General features: G+C 34.2%; 1 protein-coding gene across 1 annotated transcript in view; it reads right to left on the bottom strand.

Annotated features, from left to right (window-relative positions):
- INTS2 (integrator complex subunit 2) overlaps nt 1-21,591 on the bottom strand; it is a 51,569-nt gene that overhangs the window by 14,087 nt on the left and 15,891 nt on the right. The window contains exons 8-14 of the mRNA XM_006899452.1: nt 19,833-19,958; nt 16,424-16,495; nt 16,228-16,342; nt 13,325-13,393; nt 11,590-11,724; nt 9,783-9,959; nt 7,376-7,484 (exon numbers count right to left, since the gene is read on the bottom strand). Of these exons, the coding sequence (XP_006899514.1) occupies nt 7,376-7,484; nt 9,783-9,959; nt 11,590-11,724; nt 13,325-13,393; nt 16,228-16,342; nt 16,424-16,495; nt 19,833-19,958 (803 nt within the window). The remainder of the gene's footprint in view (nt 1-7,375; nt 7,485-9,782; nt 9,960-11,589; nt 11,725-13,324; nt 13,394-16,227; nt 16,343-16,423; nt 16,496-19,832; nt 19,959-21,591) is intronic.

Below are 21,591 nucleotides of genomic sequence, written 5' to 3'. Positions count from 1 at the left end.
TAAGGAGCACTCTGGCCGCACTTCTTCCAAGACAGATCTGTTTATTCTTTTGGCAGTCTGTGGGATATACGATATTTTTTGTCAAGAGCATAATTCAAATGCATCAGTTCCTCAGTCTTATTTCTTTTCCCATGTTCATATGCATGTGAACAATGGAAAATACTATGTCTTGGGTCCAGGTCTCTTTAGTCTTTTAAGTGACATCTTTGCTCTTCAGTACTTGAAAGAGGTCCTTGGCAGGAGATCAGCCTAATGCAATATGTTCTTTTCCTGATGTTGCGATATAACCCATACTGAAGGCAGTAATTTTTAATCTTCTGCAGCAAGAGCTTCAAGTCTTCTTCACTTTCTGCAAACAAGGTTGTGTCATCTGTATAATGCAGGCTGATAAGTCTGAGTCCAATTCTGATGCCACATTCTTCTGTATACAGTTCAACTTCTCAAATCATGTGCTTAGCATACAGACTAAGTAGATACGAACAAAGGATACAACACTACACACACCTTTTCTGATTTTAAAACATGCAGTGTTCCTTTGTTCTGTCTAGACAACTACTTTTTTATTTAAGTATAGAATTTTATTGACAGATCTGTAAAATTACTTGAGTAATTAAAAATGAATTTATAAATGTACTCATTTAACAAAATATTAAGTGCTTAAAATGTGCTAAATAATACTCTAAAAATGTTTACTATACAGTGCTGAAAAAAACGGGACTACAGACTTCATGATGCTTATGTTTTAATCATTAAAAAGATGTCTCATATTTCTAGATGAGAAAAAATCAAGAAGCTAAAAGATGTGCTGCATTGGGAAAATGTGCAGTCAAGGATCCCTGCCAAGTGCTAAAGAGCAATGCTATGAGTTTCAAGACTAAGATGTAAGTGATCCAAGTCATGTTATTTTCATCTGTTTCCTATGCATCTGATAGTTGAACAATGAATAAGGATCAAACACACACACACAAAATTGATGCCTTTGAGTTGGAGTGTTGGAAAAACGTACTAAATATCCCACTGACTGTCAAAAGAACAAAGACATCTGTCTTGGAGGAAGTATAACCAGGCCAAGGATGGTGAAACTTCATCTCATATATTTTGGGCACACCGTCATGAAGGGCCAGTCCTCACAAAAATATATCATGCTGGGAGAGATACAGGGTCAGAAAAAGAGAGGAAGATCTTCAACAAGACAGACTGACAGTGTCTATAACAATGAGCACAAGCATATTAGAAATCATGGGAATGGCTTTGGTTAGGGCAAAGTTCAGATCTGCTGTTCACAGACTGCACTATGAGTTCACAGCCGATGTGATGGCACCTAACAACAACAACAACAGAAGATGGGCATTCAGTATTATGTTGTTATGTACCATCATCAAGATGACCCTCCAGTGGGTTTTCAGAAGCAGTAAATTGCACAGAAGGAGACTGCTCATCTATCTCCCACAGAGCAGCCAGTGGATTTGAACCAATTGCCTTTGGGTTGGCAGAGGAACTCCTTACTACTAAGCCACCAGAGTCCTCTATACTATTGTATAATGTAAATATTCTACAAAATAATGTACAAATTTATCATAATTCTGATAAAAGTCTTAATATGGTTTCCTTTTGTAGTAAGTACTTAGTATAATATAATAGCAACCTTTTAAAGTAGTAGGAAAATAATAGATTATTCACTATGTGAGGATGACAAATGATTAATTACGAAAAAATAATCAAAATACCTATTTTGCACCAAAATAAATTCCAGGCATATCTAAATTTTAAAATTAATAGAAAAATAATAGCTGATTAGTTTATATGTTGATAACCTTGTTTAAAATATTTTTTCCACTTCATTAAATTCTGTATTTAATGACCCAAATCTAAGTCAGTATTGGAAAAAGTATAGAGAATATGGCATTCCATTTTTTTTTAATATGGAACACTTCATGAATTTGCATGTCATCCTTGCACAGAGGACATGATAATCTTCTCTGTACCATTCCAATTTTAGTATATGTGCTGCCAAAACGAGCACATGGCATTCCAATCTTCTACAATATGGAAGTATACATTGATGTAAGATATCTGGAAGGCAAGGTAGTAAATAATTTTTTCAAATCTTACAATTTTCTATAACTTTTGACTTAGTAGATTTGTGTCTAGTACTTTGTCCAAATGAGAAAAAAATAATCATGATTGTTTATAAACAGTTCTAAGACTCTTCAATTCCTCTACTGTTTACAACAGCAAACTTTCAGTCATTTAAATGTCCAAAATGAAGGAGTTAAATAATAGTATATTTTATACTAAAATATTAAGCATTAAAGATTATTTTTTCAATTGCTATGGTAGGCAAATGTTAAGGTGTATTAAGCAGAAAAAATAAATTAGAAATATATTATAAATATTATATATTACAAATATTATATACTATACTTTCAACTTTGTGTAAGCCATCATATATGCAAAGACTTTAATGATGATTATGTCTTAGTAAGGAGATGGTTTGTGTTTTTCTCTTTGTGCTTTATTCATTCCCCAAATTTTCACCAGTAAATATGTTTCTTATAAGTATTTTTATTTGAAAGGTTACAGAAAGTAACATCTGTAAACAATTAGATAACTAATAAAATAAATATTCTTAAGAGGGTTACTCTACAACATGGTAAAAAATAATCTCCTTTTCTGTCAAAACTTAATTTAACCCAAGATTTTATAGATTTGAAACTTCAAGCTGCTAAGAAATAATATTGCCAATGTTTACTTGAAAGGTCCTACACTGAAGAGAGGAAGTTGGAATACTCAGAAGAAAAAACAGTAACTACTATGGTGGACAGTGTTGGCTGGAACTTCCCGACTAAAACAAGCCTGGAAGCAGGAGCGGCATCCACTTGTGAAATGGCTTGCCTCCAGAAACACTATGTAAGAACAGTGCACAGGCCTTTCATTCATAGGGTCTCTAGGAGTCGTCTACGACTCAACGGCACCAAACAACAACAACAACTATGCACAAAGGAAACTGTCAAGTTCAGAAATTCAGAGCCAGTGAGCAAGTTTCCCCAAGTATCATGACATGTATTTTGTTCTGCTAGTGACTAAGAATTGTATAACGAAATGACAGAAGAAAATGGGGGGGAGAAGGGCTGGATTTTGTCTCTAATGAAAGTAAAGATAGAAGGTGAATTAAGAAAGAAACTATTTTAGCTACTTAAGAAAGAGACTGTGTTTAAGATAACATTCACTTCTTTAGGAAAAGATAAGTAGTTCCTTACATAGGTAACATTAACTTCATTTACATAGGTATCTTAACTTCAAAGATAAGAAAAATTAACTCTTTTTTTTTTTTAAATTTTATTATTTTTGTGTGAGTGTACCGTCAAATCAGATCTGACTGGTACAGGAGGAGATTGCCCCACCTTCCCCGGCAGAGCATCTGGTGGATTCGAACCCTGCACCTCTGGGACTGTAGTTGCAGCTTCTTGCCACTAGACCACCTGAGCTCCCCAGAAAAATTAACTCTTATATCTAATAACAAAAGTTTTAGAAAAAGTTGTGAAAAAGTATAAAACTTCAAATGTAATTATAATGTACAACTTTTCAATCAGATAAGGGAATATTCAGATTTATTATTCTTTATGTCTTTAAATGTATTTAATGTGTAGATTTATTAAAATTCATACACAAATATTATAAACAGTTTAAAAAAACCAAAAATGTATATTTGTGTGAAAATGTGTATTTTTTTTCCCTCCTTACTACCTAAGATATTGTAGTAATGGGTTTCATTTCAAATTCCAGAAATTCCGTATGTGAACTTCAATATGCCACCTGGTGGCTTCTAGTAAGATTTAGTATACTGGTCAAAACAATAAAAGTGTTAACAGAGTGTCAAAACTATAACACAATGTCACAAGAATAAATTTGAGACTGAATAATTTTGGGTTAGGCTTAGAGAAACAAAATTCTCTCATGCTGGGTATAATGTGCAGTTATTATTTCCCTTGCAAATTAGAATCTAAAGAAGAAGGCAGGAAATCTTCTGAACTTGGTGAAAAAAATTCTCCAATGATCAATTCCTTCACATGTCCTCTACATCTCACCCATCTCCTCTCTCCAATCAAGGACAGAACTCTAGGGAGACTTCCCTTGCTTACATCATCAATTCTTCCAGTTCTATTAGCTTACTCTTAACATAGAACCATTCTCTTAGCTCTGCCATCTATTAAAAGAATCCTCTCCTCATTTTCCTTTCCATTCACAATATCATTTCTAATTCCTTCCCTTTACATTTCTTTAATAGAGCTATATTTTATTCATTGTCCTCCAGAATTACGTTGTTGCTATAATGTGCTGTCAAGTCAGAATCAACTCCTGACTGACCCTCCAGCAGATTTTTAGCTGCTATAAATGACACGTTAGGAGAGTGCCCTTTTGTCTCTAGTGGGGCAGCTGGTGAATGAGAACTACCCATCTTTGGGTTGGCAACATAATTCTTTATCACTAGGCCACCACCTGGAAGCAGGATTGGCATCCACTTCCTAAATAACATGCCTCCAGAAACTCTATGAACTTTGATAAATGTCAGTGGTTGTAGAGGGGCATCAGGCCTTTTGTTCATGGGGTCGCCATGAGTCATGCTTGACTCGAAGGCAATCAACAACAACTAGGCCAACATAGCTCCTTGTCTCCAATATATCTCCTTTAATTCTCTTTCGGACCCACTATAAGCAGGTTTCCATTTTACTAATCCAGCAAAATTGTAAATGTCAAATTATCTCCAACTACATCTAGTCAGTAGTTGATCCTAAGTCTTAATCTTATTTGATCTATCAATAATTTCATTTGACATAGGTGATCAACCCCTCCTCTTTGAAACACTCTTCCTTTTACACCCAGAATACCATATCTTACTGATTTTCTTCCTAAACTCCCGCTTTTTGCAGTCTTATTTACTGTTATGACTAACTAATGACACATACTTAAAGAGTCTCAAGCTTCAACCCAAGTATTCCCCATGAGTACCAAACTGCTTTTTAATGAGCTTTTTGGAATTCTTAAAAACACTGCTGAGTTAGGATGTCCCAAGCTGAGACCCTGATCATCCACAAATCTGCTTCTCTTCTAGTCTCTCCATTATAGCATTTGATACTCATTCCATCCTCTAGGGTCAGGCTGAAAATCTTCAAGTCAATGTTGGCTCTTTCTAAGTCATTGACTTCAGCAGCAAAACTTCTCAGGATTATCTTCAAAATATATTCATTGCTACGCTGCAAAGTATCACTTTTGGGGTGGTTGTTACGTGCCGGTGAGTCACGTGCTACTCATAGCAACCCTATTTACAACAGCCCTAAACCCTGTCTTATTGTCTCTGACACACCTAATCCGATTACCCCAGTCACTGAATCAGTACATCTCATCGAGGGTTTTCCTCTCCTGCGCCATCCCTCCATCCTCCTAAGCATGACATCCCTCTCCAAGAACTCGTCCTGCCTTGCAACATGTCCAAAGTAGGTCAGACTAAACTTCAGAATCCTTGCCTCCAACAAGCAGCCCAGTCTCACCCTCTCTAGAGCAAACCGATTTGTTCTCCTAGCAGTCCATGGTATATTCAATACTCTTCTGCACCACCACAGCTCAATGGCATCAATTCTCCTTCTATCATTCCTAGTCATTGTCCAGTGCAGAGTATTATAATAATAAGTAACTCTCCTCCCCAGCTCCTCCTCCAATATTCAATCCAAACTAAATTGTACTCTTAAAATCTCTAATTTTTCAATAAACAGCCAACAAACTGTTGACAAAGGAATAGCAAATTCAGTCTAGTGCACTGATCTGGACTAAACATATCATTAAGAAACAGATTACAAATTTTCTAAAGACTCTTTAATGTGCTAAAATTTTTGAGTGATTAGTAAATTCTGCAATGTATATATACAAAAGATGTCTAAATATTAATTGAAAGAAAGAGTGTATCTTGCTTGTGTATTACAGTATTAAGATCTGACATCTTCTTCAGAAAGCAACCAGGTAAACAGTTCATCTCTCATCACTCAACTCTTTGACTCACAGATGACCCTCCATTGGGTTTCTGAAATTGCTACTCCCACAGGAGTAAACTGTCCATCTTTCTCTCAAAAAGCCACTAGTGAACTCAAACCACCAGAGCGACTAAACCCATGGGTTAGCACTGGAACTCCCTCCTCCCTATGCTAACAGCGTTCCTCTCATCCTCTACTATCTATTAAAACACAAGTATAATAATCATTAACAGAATTAAATTTCTGTATGTGCTTGTGAGTGGAAAACTATTACATAATGTTTATCTTAGCCCATATTTCCCTCAATATGACAAAAAACACTATTATGGTTACTAGGTAATTTTAACAATTGTAGTTAGGACTAAAAATAGCTATGAAATTTACAATATAGTTAGAAAGCACAACTTTTCTAATTAAAAAAAAAAAGAAAAGCTGCCAAACACTGAATTGATTATATTTTATAATTTTCTAAACAGTAAAGTCATTCAGTTGTGGCCAAATAATCAGAACCTTTAAAGTATTTTCCCTACATTATAGACCGAATGCCTACAATTTTTAATGACACTTTGTTTCAAAATTTTAAATATATTTAAAAAACAAAAAAAAAATGTTTAAACATAAAAACAATGTAACTTTGCATCCTCACCTTGCATGCTAAAACTGACATTCTGAAAAATCAATAAACGTGAAAGCCCAATTCAGTGATAATTTTAACAAGAGAAAGCTCTTATGTTTTTTTATTTTTTACTAGCCTGTTATTCTTCGCGCCAATAAAAGGAATATAGAGGCAATTCAATTATCTATTAATAGATATCTAACTAACAAATAGTAGATTGTTATGTGCATAGCTGATTATTTTAGTGATTTTTCAGAGGCAGCAAATCACACTGGAGGAGACTACCCATCCTTCTTCCACAGAGCAATTTGGGTACTCAAACCATGTTCCTTTGGGATGGCAGTGCAGTTTCTTACTACTAAGCCACCAGTGTTCCCTGATAATAGATTAACAGCTACCTATTAACCTGCTACAATGAAGTCTGAGCCATATGGGATCATTATATAGTCATATACACATGTATAATAAAAATAGGTGTATCAGAGTTTGTGAGACTGGCTCAGGAGATGGCAGGCTTCAGTGCTGTTGTATACAGGGTCATGATGAGTGACTCAATGGCACATAACAACAATAACAACATATATCAAACTATGCAACACTTAAATAGAAAATAATAAAACATGATGCTGGAGCTTGTTAGAATACTTGATTTTCTCATACAACAGCTTGGAAATTAGCAAAACATAAGCAAATGAAAAGGATTGCTAGGACTATTTTGTTATCTGCAACTTACCTAAAGTCTTTGTGTTTGCTAGGAGAGCTTCCTCATAGGACAGTACATAATAGAGCACCAAAAGCTGGGCTGTGATACTGAAACGCTGAGTAAGGCGAGTGTTGTCACCCTGAAGGCAATATTATAATGTTACAAGTAACATTCATAGTATGAAAATAACACTTATTTATATAAAGCTAAAAAAATAAAATTCAAAAAACTTCAAATTTCTTGATCATAAAAGAATAGACTACTCAGTGTGTCTGTTCTCAAGATCAGATAAAATGGGAGAAATGCTGTTGTGTACGCATTATACTAAGAGACCTTTTAAAATTGAAATTCCACTTGAGATTACATGGAAGGTAGGTGAAAGGCAAGATGCTTAACTGGTCTTTAAGATACAAAAATCTGTGACTCAACAGCAATCCTATCACACTATTTTTTTTTAATAATTTCAATGAAACTTTACAGAGACTTTGGATTTCCATTCATTCATTGTTTCACTTTTCTCCCCTCCCAACCCTCCCGACCCCGCCAGTACACTACCCTTTTGGAAAAGTAAAAGAAAAATTATTTCATTGTTTTACAACCCCTCCCGTCCCCCACCTTCCCAGGTCCACTCCACTATGCAGCCTTTGCTCTGGATTCCTGTCATGACAAAAATACCTAATCACATATCCCTTTTAAACAGTTTTATCCCTCATCTGTTTCAATGCAGTATACATTATTGAACCCATCTTTCTCAGTCTCCCCCCAACCCCAGCGTCACTCCTGTTTTACCCCAGCGTCACTCCTGTTTTACAGTGGCACCATGCAGTATTTGTCCTTTTGTGACTGAGATACTTCACTCAACATAATGTCCTCCAGAGTCACGCATTTTGAATAATATTGCACGAGTTCCTTGTTTTTCAATGCAGCATAGTATTCCATTGTGTGAGTATACCACAGCTTCTCTAGCCATTCATTTGTTGATGGGCACTTAGCTTGTTTCCAACTCCTTGCTATTATGAATAAAGCTGCAATAAACATGGGTATGCATATATCTGCTTGAATGTCAGTTATGGTCTCTTTGGGGTATATTCCCAGAAGTGGAACTGCTAGGTCAAATGTATCTCTATTTACAACTTTTTGAGAAAACACCACACCACCTTCCACAGTAGTTGCACCATTTTACACTCCCACAAAGAGTGAATAAGGGTTCCAGTTTCTCCACAACCTCGCCAGCATTTGTTGCTTGCTGTTCTGTTAAATTTTGCTATTCTGACTGGGGTGAGATGATATCTCATAGTTGTTTTCTATCACACTATTTCTTAAAGGATCAAAGGAGTATAAAACATACCCTTGAAGGTAATAATTCCTAAAACAAGTATTGTATATTTAATTAGTCTTGTCATTGTGTGCAATGGAGTCAGAACCGACTCATAGGTGACCCTCCAGTGGTTTTCAGAGACAGTACACTGTACAGGAGACTGCCCATCTTCCTCCTGCAGAGCAGCTGATGGATTGGACCATGTGTTTTTGGGTTGGCAGCACAACTCTGTATCACTAAGTCACCAGAGCTTTTAATTTGGTTATTTTTAACTAAAATGGGGAAAAACACAACTCATCCAATTCCCTCTAAAGCAATCTATCTGGTTTATCTTAGCATCCCAGTAACTTAAAGTTGTATTGAAACATTATACAGTCTTTGTCAACTACACAATCTCAGGGTACCTTGGGCTTTAAATTAGAACTTTTAAGATAATTCCTGAAAAAGGGCCTATTTGACAAACTACTTTGAATTCTGTGGTGCTAAGTGAAGAGTCCTAACTAAACTATGGACTGTGAAAAGAACAAACAACTCTATCTCAAAAAGAAGTATAGTCAGCATTCTTATTAGAGGCAAGGATGATGAGATTTCATCTCACACGCTGTAGGCATGTTGTGAAGAGGTGTCAGTTCTTTCTGGAAAAAGAGATCATGCTTGGAAAACTGGAGGGAAAGTGAAGGAGAGGAAGATCTTCAAGGAAATGGACTGACACAGTAACCAAACGATGAGTCAGAAATGTTGAGTACTAAGGGAGCTCTGGTGGCCTAGTGGCAAGAAGCCATATTACAATCCCAGAGGTACATGGTTCAAATCCACCAGATACTCTGCTGGAGAAGGAGGAGCAATCTCCTCCTGTATCAGTCAGATCTGATTTGACAGTACACACACACACCATTTTTTTTAAAAAGAAATGTTGAATACTGTGTAGGTAAGGCTTCCATCTGCTGTACAGAGTCAAGTAAACTTTGAAAGCACCTAACAACAACAATGAAATTTTGTTCTAATTTCTGTACCACCCAGAAATTCTCTAAAAGTCTAGGAAAAAAAGTATAAGAATAAATCAGATGAGTAAAGGAAAAGAAAAATAAGCTAACAGATGTAAAGGAGCACTTATCTTACCCCAGTTACTCCTTGGAAAACATTAAGTATCTCCTGTTCTGTAACTGGCTGATTTGTGGCTTCCGGATTAGATTTCGATGCAGGAGTAAGTATAGAATTTATGTACACATCAATCAGAGGAAGTAGTTGAGGATGGAGTGGAGTGGATGTTTCACACAGCTGTCTATAAATCCAATCCTAAAAATAAAGGAGATAAGCACTCAATTATGAAAGTTTAAAACTCTGAAATTACAAAAACATACATTTTACATAATTTATGTATCAATGAAACACATTAACTGTTAGCAGTTTCAAATATAGTATCTAGTTTCATCATAGTTTCATCATTGTCTAATTTAAAAATATAAATTAATTTTATATCCTAAGAATACTGTCTAGTGGATTATAAACATTAAATAAAATTATACTCTTTGCTTTGAATTTTAATGTTTTAGGTTTTAAAGTACAAAAACATTTTAAGTCTCTACTATATCTGCATTCAAGCATCACATGTGTTGTGGGGAGAATCTTCTACAGTAAGAAATATGGGGAAACACAGCAAACAAAGAAATAAGCACTTGTGAGAGACTATCTCTTAACTTGTAATACATTCAGATAGAAGGCATGCAGTATGTTGAACATACAGTTAAATACTTAAATTTACATAACTTCTAAAAACTAGAAACAAGCTGAAGATATAACCTAACTGAGAAATAATAATATGACATTTTAAGAAAAGTATAATTAAACATGATGTATCATCTAAAAAGATGATGTATCACTCTAAAAAGAGATCACAATAAAAGGTTCTGGACAGAGTGGATGAAAATGTGAAACAAAATTTAAAAATATACAAATGCCCAGGCTTACTGGTACAATAGAGACTAGAGTGGGACCCCAAAATCACAGCCCTCAGTCACTCTTCGAACATGGAATAAATTTCCTATGGCTCAACTTTCAGCCAGATAACAAGTCTGCAAAGTGAACATGAGCAGCAGGAAGCACTTACTCCTTAATCAACCACATAAAAGCAAAAGGGCAGCATCTGCCCAGGGGTAAAGCTCAGATACCGAAAGAGCTATTACAGAAGCGTTAGTGGAGATGCGACACACAAGGAGGGGAAAAAAGAATAAAGTTATGCTGTGGATATTATAAATAAGGGCATAAAACAAAAAACGTATTAATGGGTCAATGGAAAACCAATTTGCTTTGCAAACTCTTCACCCAAATCACAATAAAAAGAAAGAAAGAAAAAAGATGTATCCTGTGTCTACCATTCACTGTTCATTGTAAATGAAAAAGAGCCTCTAGAAAAGTTTCACACTGGTTGTTTTTTATCTCAAACAGGTTATTTAACTTCCAGGGGTTCGGTCTTTCCTTTAGAGGACTTTTAACTGTTTGATACAGCCAGCTATAACAAATTTGATACATATGTGTAAACTGGGTGTCATTAAGGCAAATTCATAAACTGCAAGCATACATATAAATTAGGTATTTAGGTGTCTTTACAGGGAGATCTGCAAATGTTAGTCAGGGCTAAAAGGCAACTTTTCCAGTTTGTTGATAAAAATCTAAGTATTAAAAATGGCAACTATCTTACTAAGGATACATAACAACACAGCCATACGCTAATTACTGAGAATTTAAATAGGTATTTTATAAATAAGTCATATTGTTTTTAAAAAACTAAAATTATGTCAATGACAAGCAACTTAGTTTAATACTATACATTTCATACACAAAACCAAAATATCTCCAAACTGAAATATTACTGAGAAAAAAAACTTCATGTAGGTCACAGCCTGAAAGTACAAATTTTAGGCCATACTTTTATTGATACTTTGTGCTTCGTAAAAGAACGACTCCTGAGAAGCTGGTAAATACAGTGAATGGGCAAAAACCCAGTAATGTTGGCACTCAAGTTGCTGGTGACAGGAACCCGAACCGCATGAGCTGTGACAACCTGAAAAGGAAAGATCCTATTAATGTACATGTCAGACCCAATATAAAGTTACTCTGAAGAGGGAAAATTGGTAGGCTGACTATTAATATAAGTAGAATCCATAGGAGGAATGATAAAAATCAATCATTACAAATGTTGTAATAAGTGCTGAATAATAACATAGCAGACCTACAGAGATTTTGTAAAGCTCTCAAATTTTTAAATTGTTTTTTAAATGCAGGTATGTTCATATATATACAGGTGATGTTGTAAATCTATATACATATTACATACACATATACAATTTAAAAATGAATAATCTAGGTTCAATGACCTTGCGGGGGGAAATCACTTTACCTTCTGACTCTATCTTGTATTACAAAATGGAATGGCATTGTTTTATTTACCTCAAATGTTTGTCATTAGAAAGAAAATATTAATTCTTGAAAGACATTATATGAATCGTAAAGTAATAAATGTAAACGGGAATTTTTATCATTATATTCATTATGTAATGCACAGACCGTTAGTTGTCTTTTAAGATCTTACCCAAAGTTAACCTCCAGTTGGTTCAAATTCAAAAACAAAAAAAAAAAACAAATTATGATTCTCCTTAGTTAGGAGAGGGAGGAAGGCCTTGCTATAAGGATGCATAAAGGCAACAATTAGGCACAGATGATTAGTTTGAAGTATTTCATCTTTTAAGACTTTTAATATTTATATATTTTAATTGACAAAATCTTGCATTAATTTTAAATTTTAGAATAACTTCCTTCACAAAAATATTCTCAGGGTTATCCAAAGGCAAAAATGCTAAGCACTGTTTTTGTGTGTGTGTGTACCATCAAATAGGATCCCACGACCGGCAGAGGGGGAGGAGATTGCCCCTCCTTTTCCAGCAGAGCATCTGGTGGATTCAAACCATGAGCCTTTGGGATTGCAGCCCAGCTTCTTGCCACTAGGCCACCAGAACTTTGTTCTAAGCACTACTTTTAAAACCAAAAAATTATTGCCATCAAGTGCATTCCAATCTTCCACTGAGTTTCTAAGGCTGAAATCTCTATGGGAGGAGACTGTCCATTTTTCTCCCACAGAGCATCTAGTGTATTAAAATCACCCTTCCTGTTAGTAGTTTGATACATTACTACCCATCAGGGCTCCTTTAAGAACTATTAAAACATGTAAAACAAAACAATTATTAAAGCCTGTAAATATAAAAGTAAAAAATTTAGAAGCTAATTTATAAATCTGCTGAAAGTTATCCTCACCATTTAAAAGTTTAAACAAGTTTCTATTTTACTTTCTCCTGACAAATGCAAGTAATTATCACAAGGAAGGAATGAATTTCTAAGATTAGACTTTGTCTGAGGTCTCCTAAAAGATGTAAATTTAACAGACGTTGGTATATAATGAATCACTGGAAAAGGATATTTCCAATGGATTATTCATTACAGAAGTTTTCTAGAAGAAATAAGTCTGTCTGTATTAGAAACTGGAAAGATACAAGAAAGGCCATCTTCTTTACTAAAGCTGATATATACACCTTTGTACCATAAAAGAATGCTATAAAAGAATCTAAGAATTATAAAAAAAAAAAGAATCTAAGAATTAAAAGAAGTACCTGCTCAGTAAAAATTTCCTGTGTGAAGATAGTTTTCATTCTACTCAAGGAGCTTGGCTTAATTACAATCTGAAATAACCAAAATAATCATAATAGCGTGTGAAAACAGTATTTATAAAGCACAATATTACTAAATTTATTATTTTAAAAAAACTTGACATATAAAGTCAATATTCAAATACTCTAATTTAAAAAACTGACATCTAAGATTCAATATTAAAATGTGTTTTTCTAAATAAATAAATACAAAATGTGTGTTTCCTCAGAAACAGAACCAATATATAAAAGTATAAACACCAAAAAAGAAAAAAAGCATAAACACCAGTATTGGCATTTTAAGTCAGTGAAGGGAACTGGATTATTCAGTAATAGAGGTTGGGTAAAAAAAAAAAAATAGAGGTTGGGTAACCAATCTTGGTGTGTAGGGAAAAAAAGATATACATATACATTCAAATACACAGGAAAATAAATGCTAAATAAAAGAATTATTTAAATGTAAAACAAATATATATGAGACTAATTATATGAACTTAAGTTGAAAAAGATATTTTAAGCAAAAATAGTAAACATTGAAAATGAAAATTAAAATACCTTAAAAAATTAAGTCATGACAAATTTAAATGATCAAGTTTAAAAAATGACACTAAAGATTATAACATGCTCATTGATTAAACAGTAATTTTTTTAAAGAGAAAAAGAAGCTACTTTGTAAATATTATACACAAACTATAAAATTAATGTCCACTTCAAAAATGGGTAAATTTTGTGTCTTGTTATCAATGAAATAATGATATTTACAAATGCCTATCTGAGCCAGAAAAGGAAGTGAATTTTTTTTGTAAAGGAAGTGATTATAAAATCTGATTTTAAGAAGTCAAAACTCAAAAAAAAAAAAAGTCAAAACTCAAAACAGCCCAGTGGTAGATGGAATTTGCTCCAGGACTTAAGAACCATAAATGACATAGCTGAGCCTCTACATCTTGTGGTTCCTAACCTGTACACTATAATAGACAAAGTGCTAGTCTATAGGCCTTTTACTGTAAGAACCACCTTCCCTCTGTAACTTGATTTGTGCTACTACTAGAACCTCTACTCGGAATATTATTGCTTGTTAATTTTTGACTCATGTACTTTTAACTTGTTAAATTTGTGTCTTCTAGGCTGCAACACCTCCATGATACATCTTTAAGGATATGAACATGTACGGCTAAGCACAATTGATAACACTGCATCTAAATTCCAAAATCAATCTCCATAATAGTCTATGTGTTTGTTTCCTACTGCCAAAGGGGCCCTTTAGAGTAGTGAGAGAAGATCTTCACCCTGAAACCCACAGCGTCCCTTTTCAGCAGGAAGTCGCTAAGAGAACACGCCATCCCCTTTTCCTTATGACTCAGGGTGAAGTCTCTCTCAGGGAGGAGTGATAGGGAATGGCAAAGGACACACTGACAAAGGAGATTAATCAGAACTGGCTTTGACAAGCACTGTGGCAATTGGGCAATTAAAACAGACATTCGGGGGGGGAGAATAATGAACTGGGGAGGAGGGTAGAGAAAACAGTGCAACAATGAATGAATGAGAACCCAAAATCTCTGTAAATGTTCATTAAAACTAATAAAATTTAATAATAGTTTAAAAAAAAAGATGAATCTGTTAACATTGGACATTCTATTGATGTATTTTCAATAAAAGTTGCACTGACAGAAAAAAAAAAAAGTCAAAACTCAACATAAAGATCCCTCTAGAACATCGGAGGCCTTTCACAAAAGAAATGACCCAGGTGTGACACACAGATTTTCTAAATTTCAATTTCATTTATACTCAAAGAAATGTAAAATAAATGGCACTGTTTTTCACCAATTAAATTTGCCACAACTGAAAATAAGAGAAATACCCAGCATTAACAGAGAGAAAGAGAGAGAGAGTGTGTGTGTGTGTATGTGTGTGTGTGTGTGTTTCTCTCACAGAAGGAGATTGCTCCTCCTTCTCCAGTGGAGCATCTGACGGTCGAAGCACAGCTTCCTTTTTTAAAAAAAAATAAATAAATTTCTTTTATTCTTTTTTGTGTGTGTACCATCAAATCGGACCTGACTAGTACAGGAGGAGATTGTCCCTCGTATACCTCTAGGACTGCAGTGCAGCTTCTTGCCACTAGGCATAAAGCTAGGCCACCAGAGCTCCCAAATTTAACTATTATCTTTTTAGAAGACAATCTTATTAAACATCTTATCATAACCATACTTTTATCTTAATAATTGTACTTCTAGAACTTTATCCTAAGGAAGCACACTAACATATGAAAATCCACAAGTGTGTGTGGCTATGTCTCTATTTACATAAATGAGAATATTCACATAAGCATTATTTGGAATTTAAAATCCATTCAAATGACAAATAATGGTTAATAAATTCATGATCAATCTACATTATCGAATGAAAAGTAATCATTAAAAATTACAGCATTTTAGGAAGCTCTGATGGCCTAATGGCAAGAAGCTGCACTGCAATTTCAGAGGTGTGTGGTTCAAATCCACCAGATGCTCTGCTGGAGGAGGGGCAATCTCCTCCTGTACCTGTTAGATCAGATTTGATGGTATACACACAAAATATAATAAAATTTTAAAAATTATAAAAAATATGAGATATTTGTTGATGTGTGAATTAAGTTTTCTTACCTATAAAGTATGTCAATATGTCATTTTAAAGAAAGAACAGACTAAGAATGTTAACAGTTGTTATGTGGCATCAAGTCAACTGTGACTCACAGAGATGTGATGAACAATGGTCTGACAATTTAAAACTAATAAACAGCTAATATTTCTTCAAAACAGAAAGAAACTAATTACTTTATACTGTAAGAATACATCTGGCTTTGAAGTACGTTCTTTTAGAAAGAAAATTACCTTCATCCCCAAAGTGGAACAGACCAAGTCAATGATAGCACTAAGCTGGTTACTATGAAAGTACATAGCCACCAACAATAACATCTCCCCAAAGGAAGCTGAAACACCTGAGGTACTGTTGAAACAGAAAAGAAAATATGAATTTCCAAGTAAGAAAAGTTTTCTCCCATAACTGAGACAAATGAAACCATTTTACCTCTCAAAATAAGCTTCTTCTTTTATCATCCAACTTAGCCACACCACCATTAGTTGTTCCTGTTCAGGTGTACTGTATAAAATATATCAGAATGGTATCAGTGTTAGTTTAATTAGCCTTTGACTTAAAAGCTTCTAAAATTTTATAGTAATTCTTCTTTTACTTCTCTATTTTGAAATACAGGAAGCTGCTCTGCCAACCAAAGGCTGAATGCAGTTTGAATCCACCAGGACAAAAATACGCGATCTCCTCCCCTCTGATTTACAGCTATCCTTCAGTTCCAATTCAATGGCAGTAAGTTATTTTGAAACATCAAAATAATTGCTTGTTGAATTGAGTCTTTAACTGTCACTAAAATACGAAGTAGTTCTGGAGATCAAGAAGGAGAACCTTACATTTTCTTCATTCATCTCAACAGTTAGACATTTTAAAAAATCTTAGGTACAGTCATTTGAAAATTGGAGAGAGTAATAAACTTCCTCAAATTTCTAGGGAAAGCAAAGTCCCTTTGAGATTAAAGTGCTGGGACTATATTAACAGCTGATATTTATTTCAGATAGAGAAGGGGGGAAAATCTAGTTTTAGAACTTAACTAATAAGAAAGGCACAGACTTAAACCTTCACTGAAAAGACAAAAAAACCCCAATTTTTTAAAAACTGAGACTGATTACTAGAAGTATGCAATTCATAGCAAAAAGCTACTATGAAGGTAAGCATGAAGTATAAAATTAATAAAGTAAAGCTAAGGTCGTCATTCTTGATCACTGGAGTAACTTCACTTCTTGGTGACAATTTATAGGCATATTTTGAGCAGAAGTAAAAAACTGAAGAAAAATGATTACTGGTCATAAAAAAGGATAGTTATAGGTTACTAGATATGAAAAAATATTATAGATCTATACCTATGATAATGTCTTTTTTAAAAAAAGAAAATTGCTATATTTTAGATTTAGAACAAGAGTTCTTAGAAATTAAAAGTGAATTTTATTAAAAGATAAAGTTGAAGATAAATCCTAAAACATTAAAATGCATGATTTCTTCTGAGAGTTATAAAAATTTCTAAATTTAGATATGGTGATTGTAATATGTCTCTACAGATATACCAAAAACCAATGAATAGTAAATAAATTATATCTTAACAAAGTCTTTAAAAATGTACTGTAAGACAGGCATAAAGGAACTAGGGAAGAAAAAGAAAATGAGACTATCATTTTAAGATGTTCAATATCTAAAGAGAAAATTTTACATAGAAACCTTAGAAGACAATACTAACAAAACAATTCAAGACAATTTCTAAGAACTTAAGTTTGTAAGTTCTAAGATAGAAGGGCTTTAAGGAATACTTCAAGACAATGGATGAAAACAAATTCACACCAAGCCATATAAAAAAATGTCAAGATTCTAGAGACAAAAAACAAATTTCGCAAATTTCCAAACTAAAAAAAGAAAAAGGGCCATAAAAAGAAGTTACATTTATACTACATGGATGAACCTGAAATACACATTGAGTGAAATAATTCTAACACAAAAAAAAGTAATTCAGACACAAAAGGACAAAAATAGTTTCTACTTAAATGAAATACCTAAACTATGAAATGCATAAAGACATAAGTTTATTAGTGGTTACTAGGGCAAAGTGAATAAGCATTACTGCTGAGTTTCTAACAAGAGTAACATGAAACATCTGGAAACAGAAGACAGTGGTGGTAGCAAAATATGTTGTTGTTGTTGTTGTTTATACCATCAAATTGGAACTGAACCAACCAAAGCTGCCCCTCCAGTGGGTTTTCAGAGACAGTAAATTGCTTAGAAAGAATGGCCTATCTTTCTCTTGTGGAGCACATGGTGATAGAATTATTGTCAATGAATTGTGCACATGGTTAAAATGGACAACTTTTCGTTACACATGTTTATTCTAATAACAAAATAAAAACATAAGCCATTTTCCCCTAAAAAAGAAAAAAAAAAAGCAGGTATCACAAAATCTCAAAATCAGAAGGAAGGTAAATTTCTTAATAGTAACACTAGAAATTAGATGATGAAGTAACACTTACAAATTCTCAAAGATAAGTACCTACAACCTAGAATTCTATATTGACCAAATTATCCTATGTCTGAGTATAACAAAGGCATTTTCTGAAAGGCCCAGTCTGAATTAATCTACTTCTACAATCCTTCCTAAGGAGAAAAATGAGGCAATTAGTAAAAATAAACAGAACATGAAGATATGAGATGTTATTAATGGGAGGGCCAACAGGAAAAAAGTGAAGTTAGTTGCAAAATGATGTGAGAAGCGTTCAGGAGGGAGTGGATGTAGCATGCAGTCGGCCAGAGTAGGAATAGGATCAAAATGCTCCAGGAGATTTGTTCAAGACAAAGCTAGTAGAATAGTTCATGAATGTGAACATTTTAAGAGATTTATATTGTCAGAGAGTTTGGGGTTTATTAATGACAGAGAAACTTTAAAAATATATGGTTAATAATAAGCAAATAAACAATTTATAGTAAAAATAAAGGATAATTATTTATGTAAACACCAAAAGTTTGGCAGGAGAGAAAAAACAATTATGTAGTACACAGCTGAACTCTTAGTAGTGTTTACCTAATCAGAACAATATAAACAAATAACAGCTCTAGTCAAAACTATAACTCTGGAAGACAGAATAGTAAGGATATATAGATGTGTTGGGGATAGAGAGAAAAAGGAAACTAATCTTCTGTAGCAGGAAATCAAGAAAAAATAATGCCTAAAATTGAAAGATATAGCAATACAAACATGTTAAAGTTGTTGTTGTTGTTAGGTGTCGCTGTGTAGAATAGCCACCCAATGAACAACAGATCTGAACCCTGCTCCATCCTCACACTTCCTGACACACAAAAGCCCACTGCAGCAGTAACTATGTCAGTCTACCTGGTTGAGGGTAGTCATCTCCTTCGCCGACACTTTACCTTTCTGATTATCACATCCTTCTCCAAGGAATAGCCCTTCTAGCAACGTGCCCAAAGTATGTGAGATAAAGCCTCATCATCTTTGCCTTCAAAAGCACTCTGGCAGTACCCTCTCCTAGACATACCTGCTTGTTCTTTTGGCTGTCCATGCAGTAAATGACAAAGAATCCACTAAAAGAACTGAAGGAAGCTCCTCTAGTGAAGGAAAACCAGGGAGGGAAGCGGGACTGTTTACGTCCTTTAAAAAACCTTGAAGAACTATTGCGGCTTCTTTAATATGTGCACAATAAAAATAACTAGCATACTGTAAGGTTACTGACATATTTTTCTTTAAAAAGATAAAACTAGTTGTACTTACGCAAGTTTTGGTAATTTGCTCCTAATTTATGTTATACACGCATTCCAAAAAAAATATATGCAGCAGACTCTAAGAAGATAGAAAATGGACGTAGTAAGATACCTGACAAGAGTAGAAAAGGCCAGGAGCATACAAAAGGAAAGTGACACAAAGCGAACCCCAGCTGGTGTGGCAGGAGGACGGCTTGTCATTAACTGCAATAACTGTTCAGCTTCTTCCTCAGTTGGTCTAAAAAAGAGCACATTATGAGGCTTTACTCTTTTAAACTGAAGAAGAAGAAAAGGAGAAATTTTCAATGTGGCTTTTTTAGATACAAATTTTAATTCTGTAATGATTTCGAAGGAGATATATGTGTGTGTGTGTGTGTGTGTGTGTGTGTGTGTGTGTGTATTAACATCTTTTTGTGTGTGTGTGTGTGAGTGTATCGTCAAATCAGATCTGACTGGTACAGGAGGAGATTGTCCCTCCTTCCCCGGCAGAGCATCTGGTGGATTCGAACCGTGCACCTCTGAGATTGTAGTTGCAGCTACTTGCCACTAGGCCACCAGAGCTCCCCTATATATTAACATCTTAAGTTGTCAAAAATAAAACTGAGATTTTTACATCCATAAGTTGTTTCCTCAGACAAAACACAAGCAATCTTCACTTTGCACAATAGTGAGGGACTAGAAAACTGACAATGCAAGCAAAAGCTACGCAATGGGATTGTAAAAGTCAATACGAAGTTATGACTGCTGACTGTCTTCCAGAAGTTTGACCAAACACTAAAACTCCTAAGTCACTTATAAATGCTTACGTCTTTTTTCTAAAAAAAAATAGTTAAACTTCTATGTATTTAGTGAACTAAAAGAAAATATAAGGAACAATGAAAACAATAAAATATGTTTTATTTCTTTGCAAAAATCTTTAGTAACCTGTTAACTTTGTTTCATTCTCCTATACTTTATGACACAGTGAGCATTTTTATATTGTGAACTGTCATACTGCCTTCTAAGTTTGGATCAGCTTCTAATAATTTGTCCTTTGCACTCTCAATACTGTGAAATATTTCTGCAAGCTCCTTTAATAGAAAAATTTGTGCCAACATCTTTTCCTTTGGGATACCTTCATCTTCTTTTGCCACCATCACTGTCTTCATTTATGTCAAATTCCTTCACTAACTTCTCCTAGCTACAGTGGTAGTGGCAACATTCCCATGGACAGTCATATATTCTATTTACATTTGGTTCAAACATCATTTCCAATATCAACATTTTTTGTCCCCTTAATACACTTTCTTCTTTACAGGCCAATTCTCTCATTTACTTGTTTATCATTTCACGTGAATTCACTGCTGAGAGACAAAGATGCAACAAAATTGCATGCTTTGCTGCCTATAAATAAGCAGAATAGCAGATGCACAGTGAGCAATCACTGACAAACTGAGAAAGAAGTGCTGTGACTGATGGTCAATGATCCCAATGTGCATCTGTTATTTAAATAGGGAGATGTGATCTGAGAAGCTAACAACGAAGTATGCATATAATATAATTAACTTGATTAATATAATGTGGCAATGGAAACTGAACCATATTGTTGGGAAACTGGTATTAGTTAACTGTGGTAACTAATATTAACACATATTTATGCGTATTATAACTATGCAAAGTGAAAACTGTATGTATAACTGTTGAGAACAGTATTCAAAAGGATGCAATATAATGACTGACAAACCTTGTGTTTAGCAATCACATCAAAGCAGTTTTAAAGAGTTATTTACTTTAACTAGCTACACAGGCCAAGTAAAGTCCCAATGACAGATCATTCATTATAGTCTTATCAACCTTTGATGAAATCATAGGTTTCTTTATACCATACGGAA

Source organism: Elephantulus edwardii, unplaced genomic scaffold (genome assembly GCF_000299155.1).
Source record: "Elephantulus edwardii isolate Elephantulus edwardi_28Jun2011 unplaced genomic scaffold, EleEdw1.0 scaffold00257, whole genome shotgun sequence".
Classification (NCBI taxonomy): Eukaryota; Metazoa; Chordata; class Mammalia; order Macroscelidea; family Macroscelididae; genus Elephantulus; species Elephantulus edwardii.
This window is presented reverse-complemented; position numbering and strand designations above follow the sequence as displayed.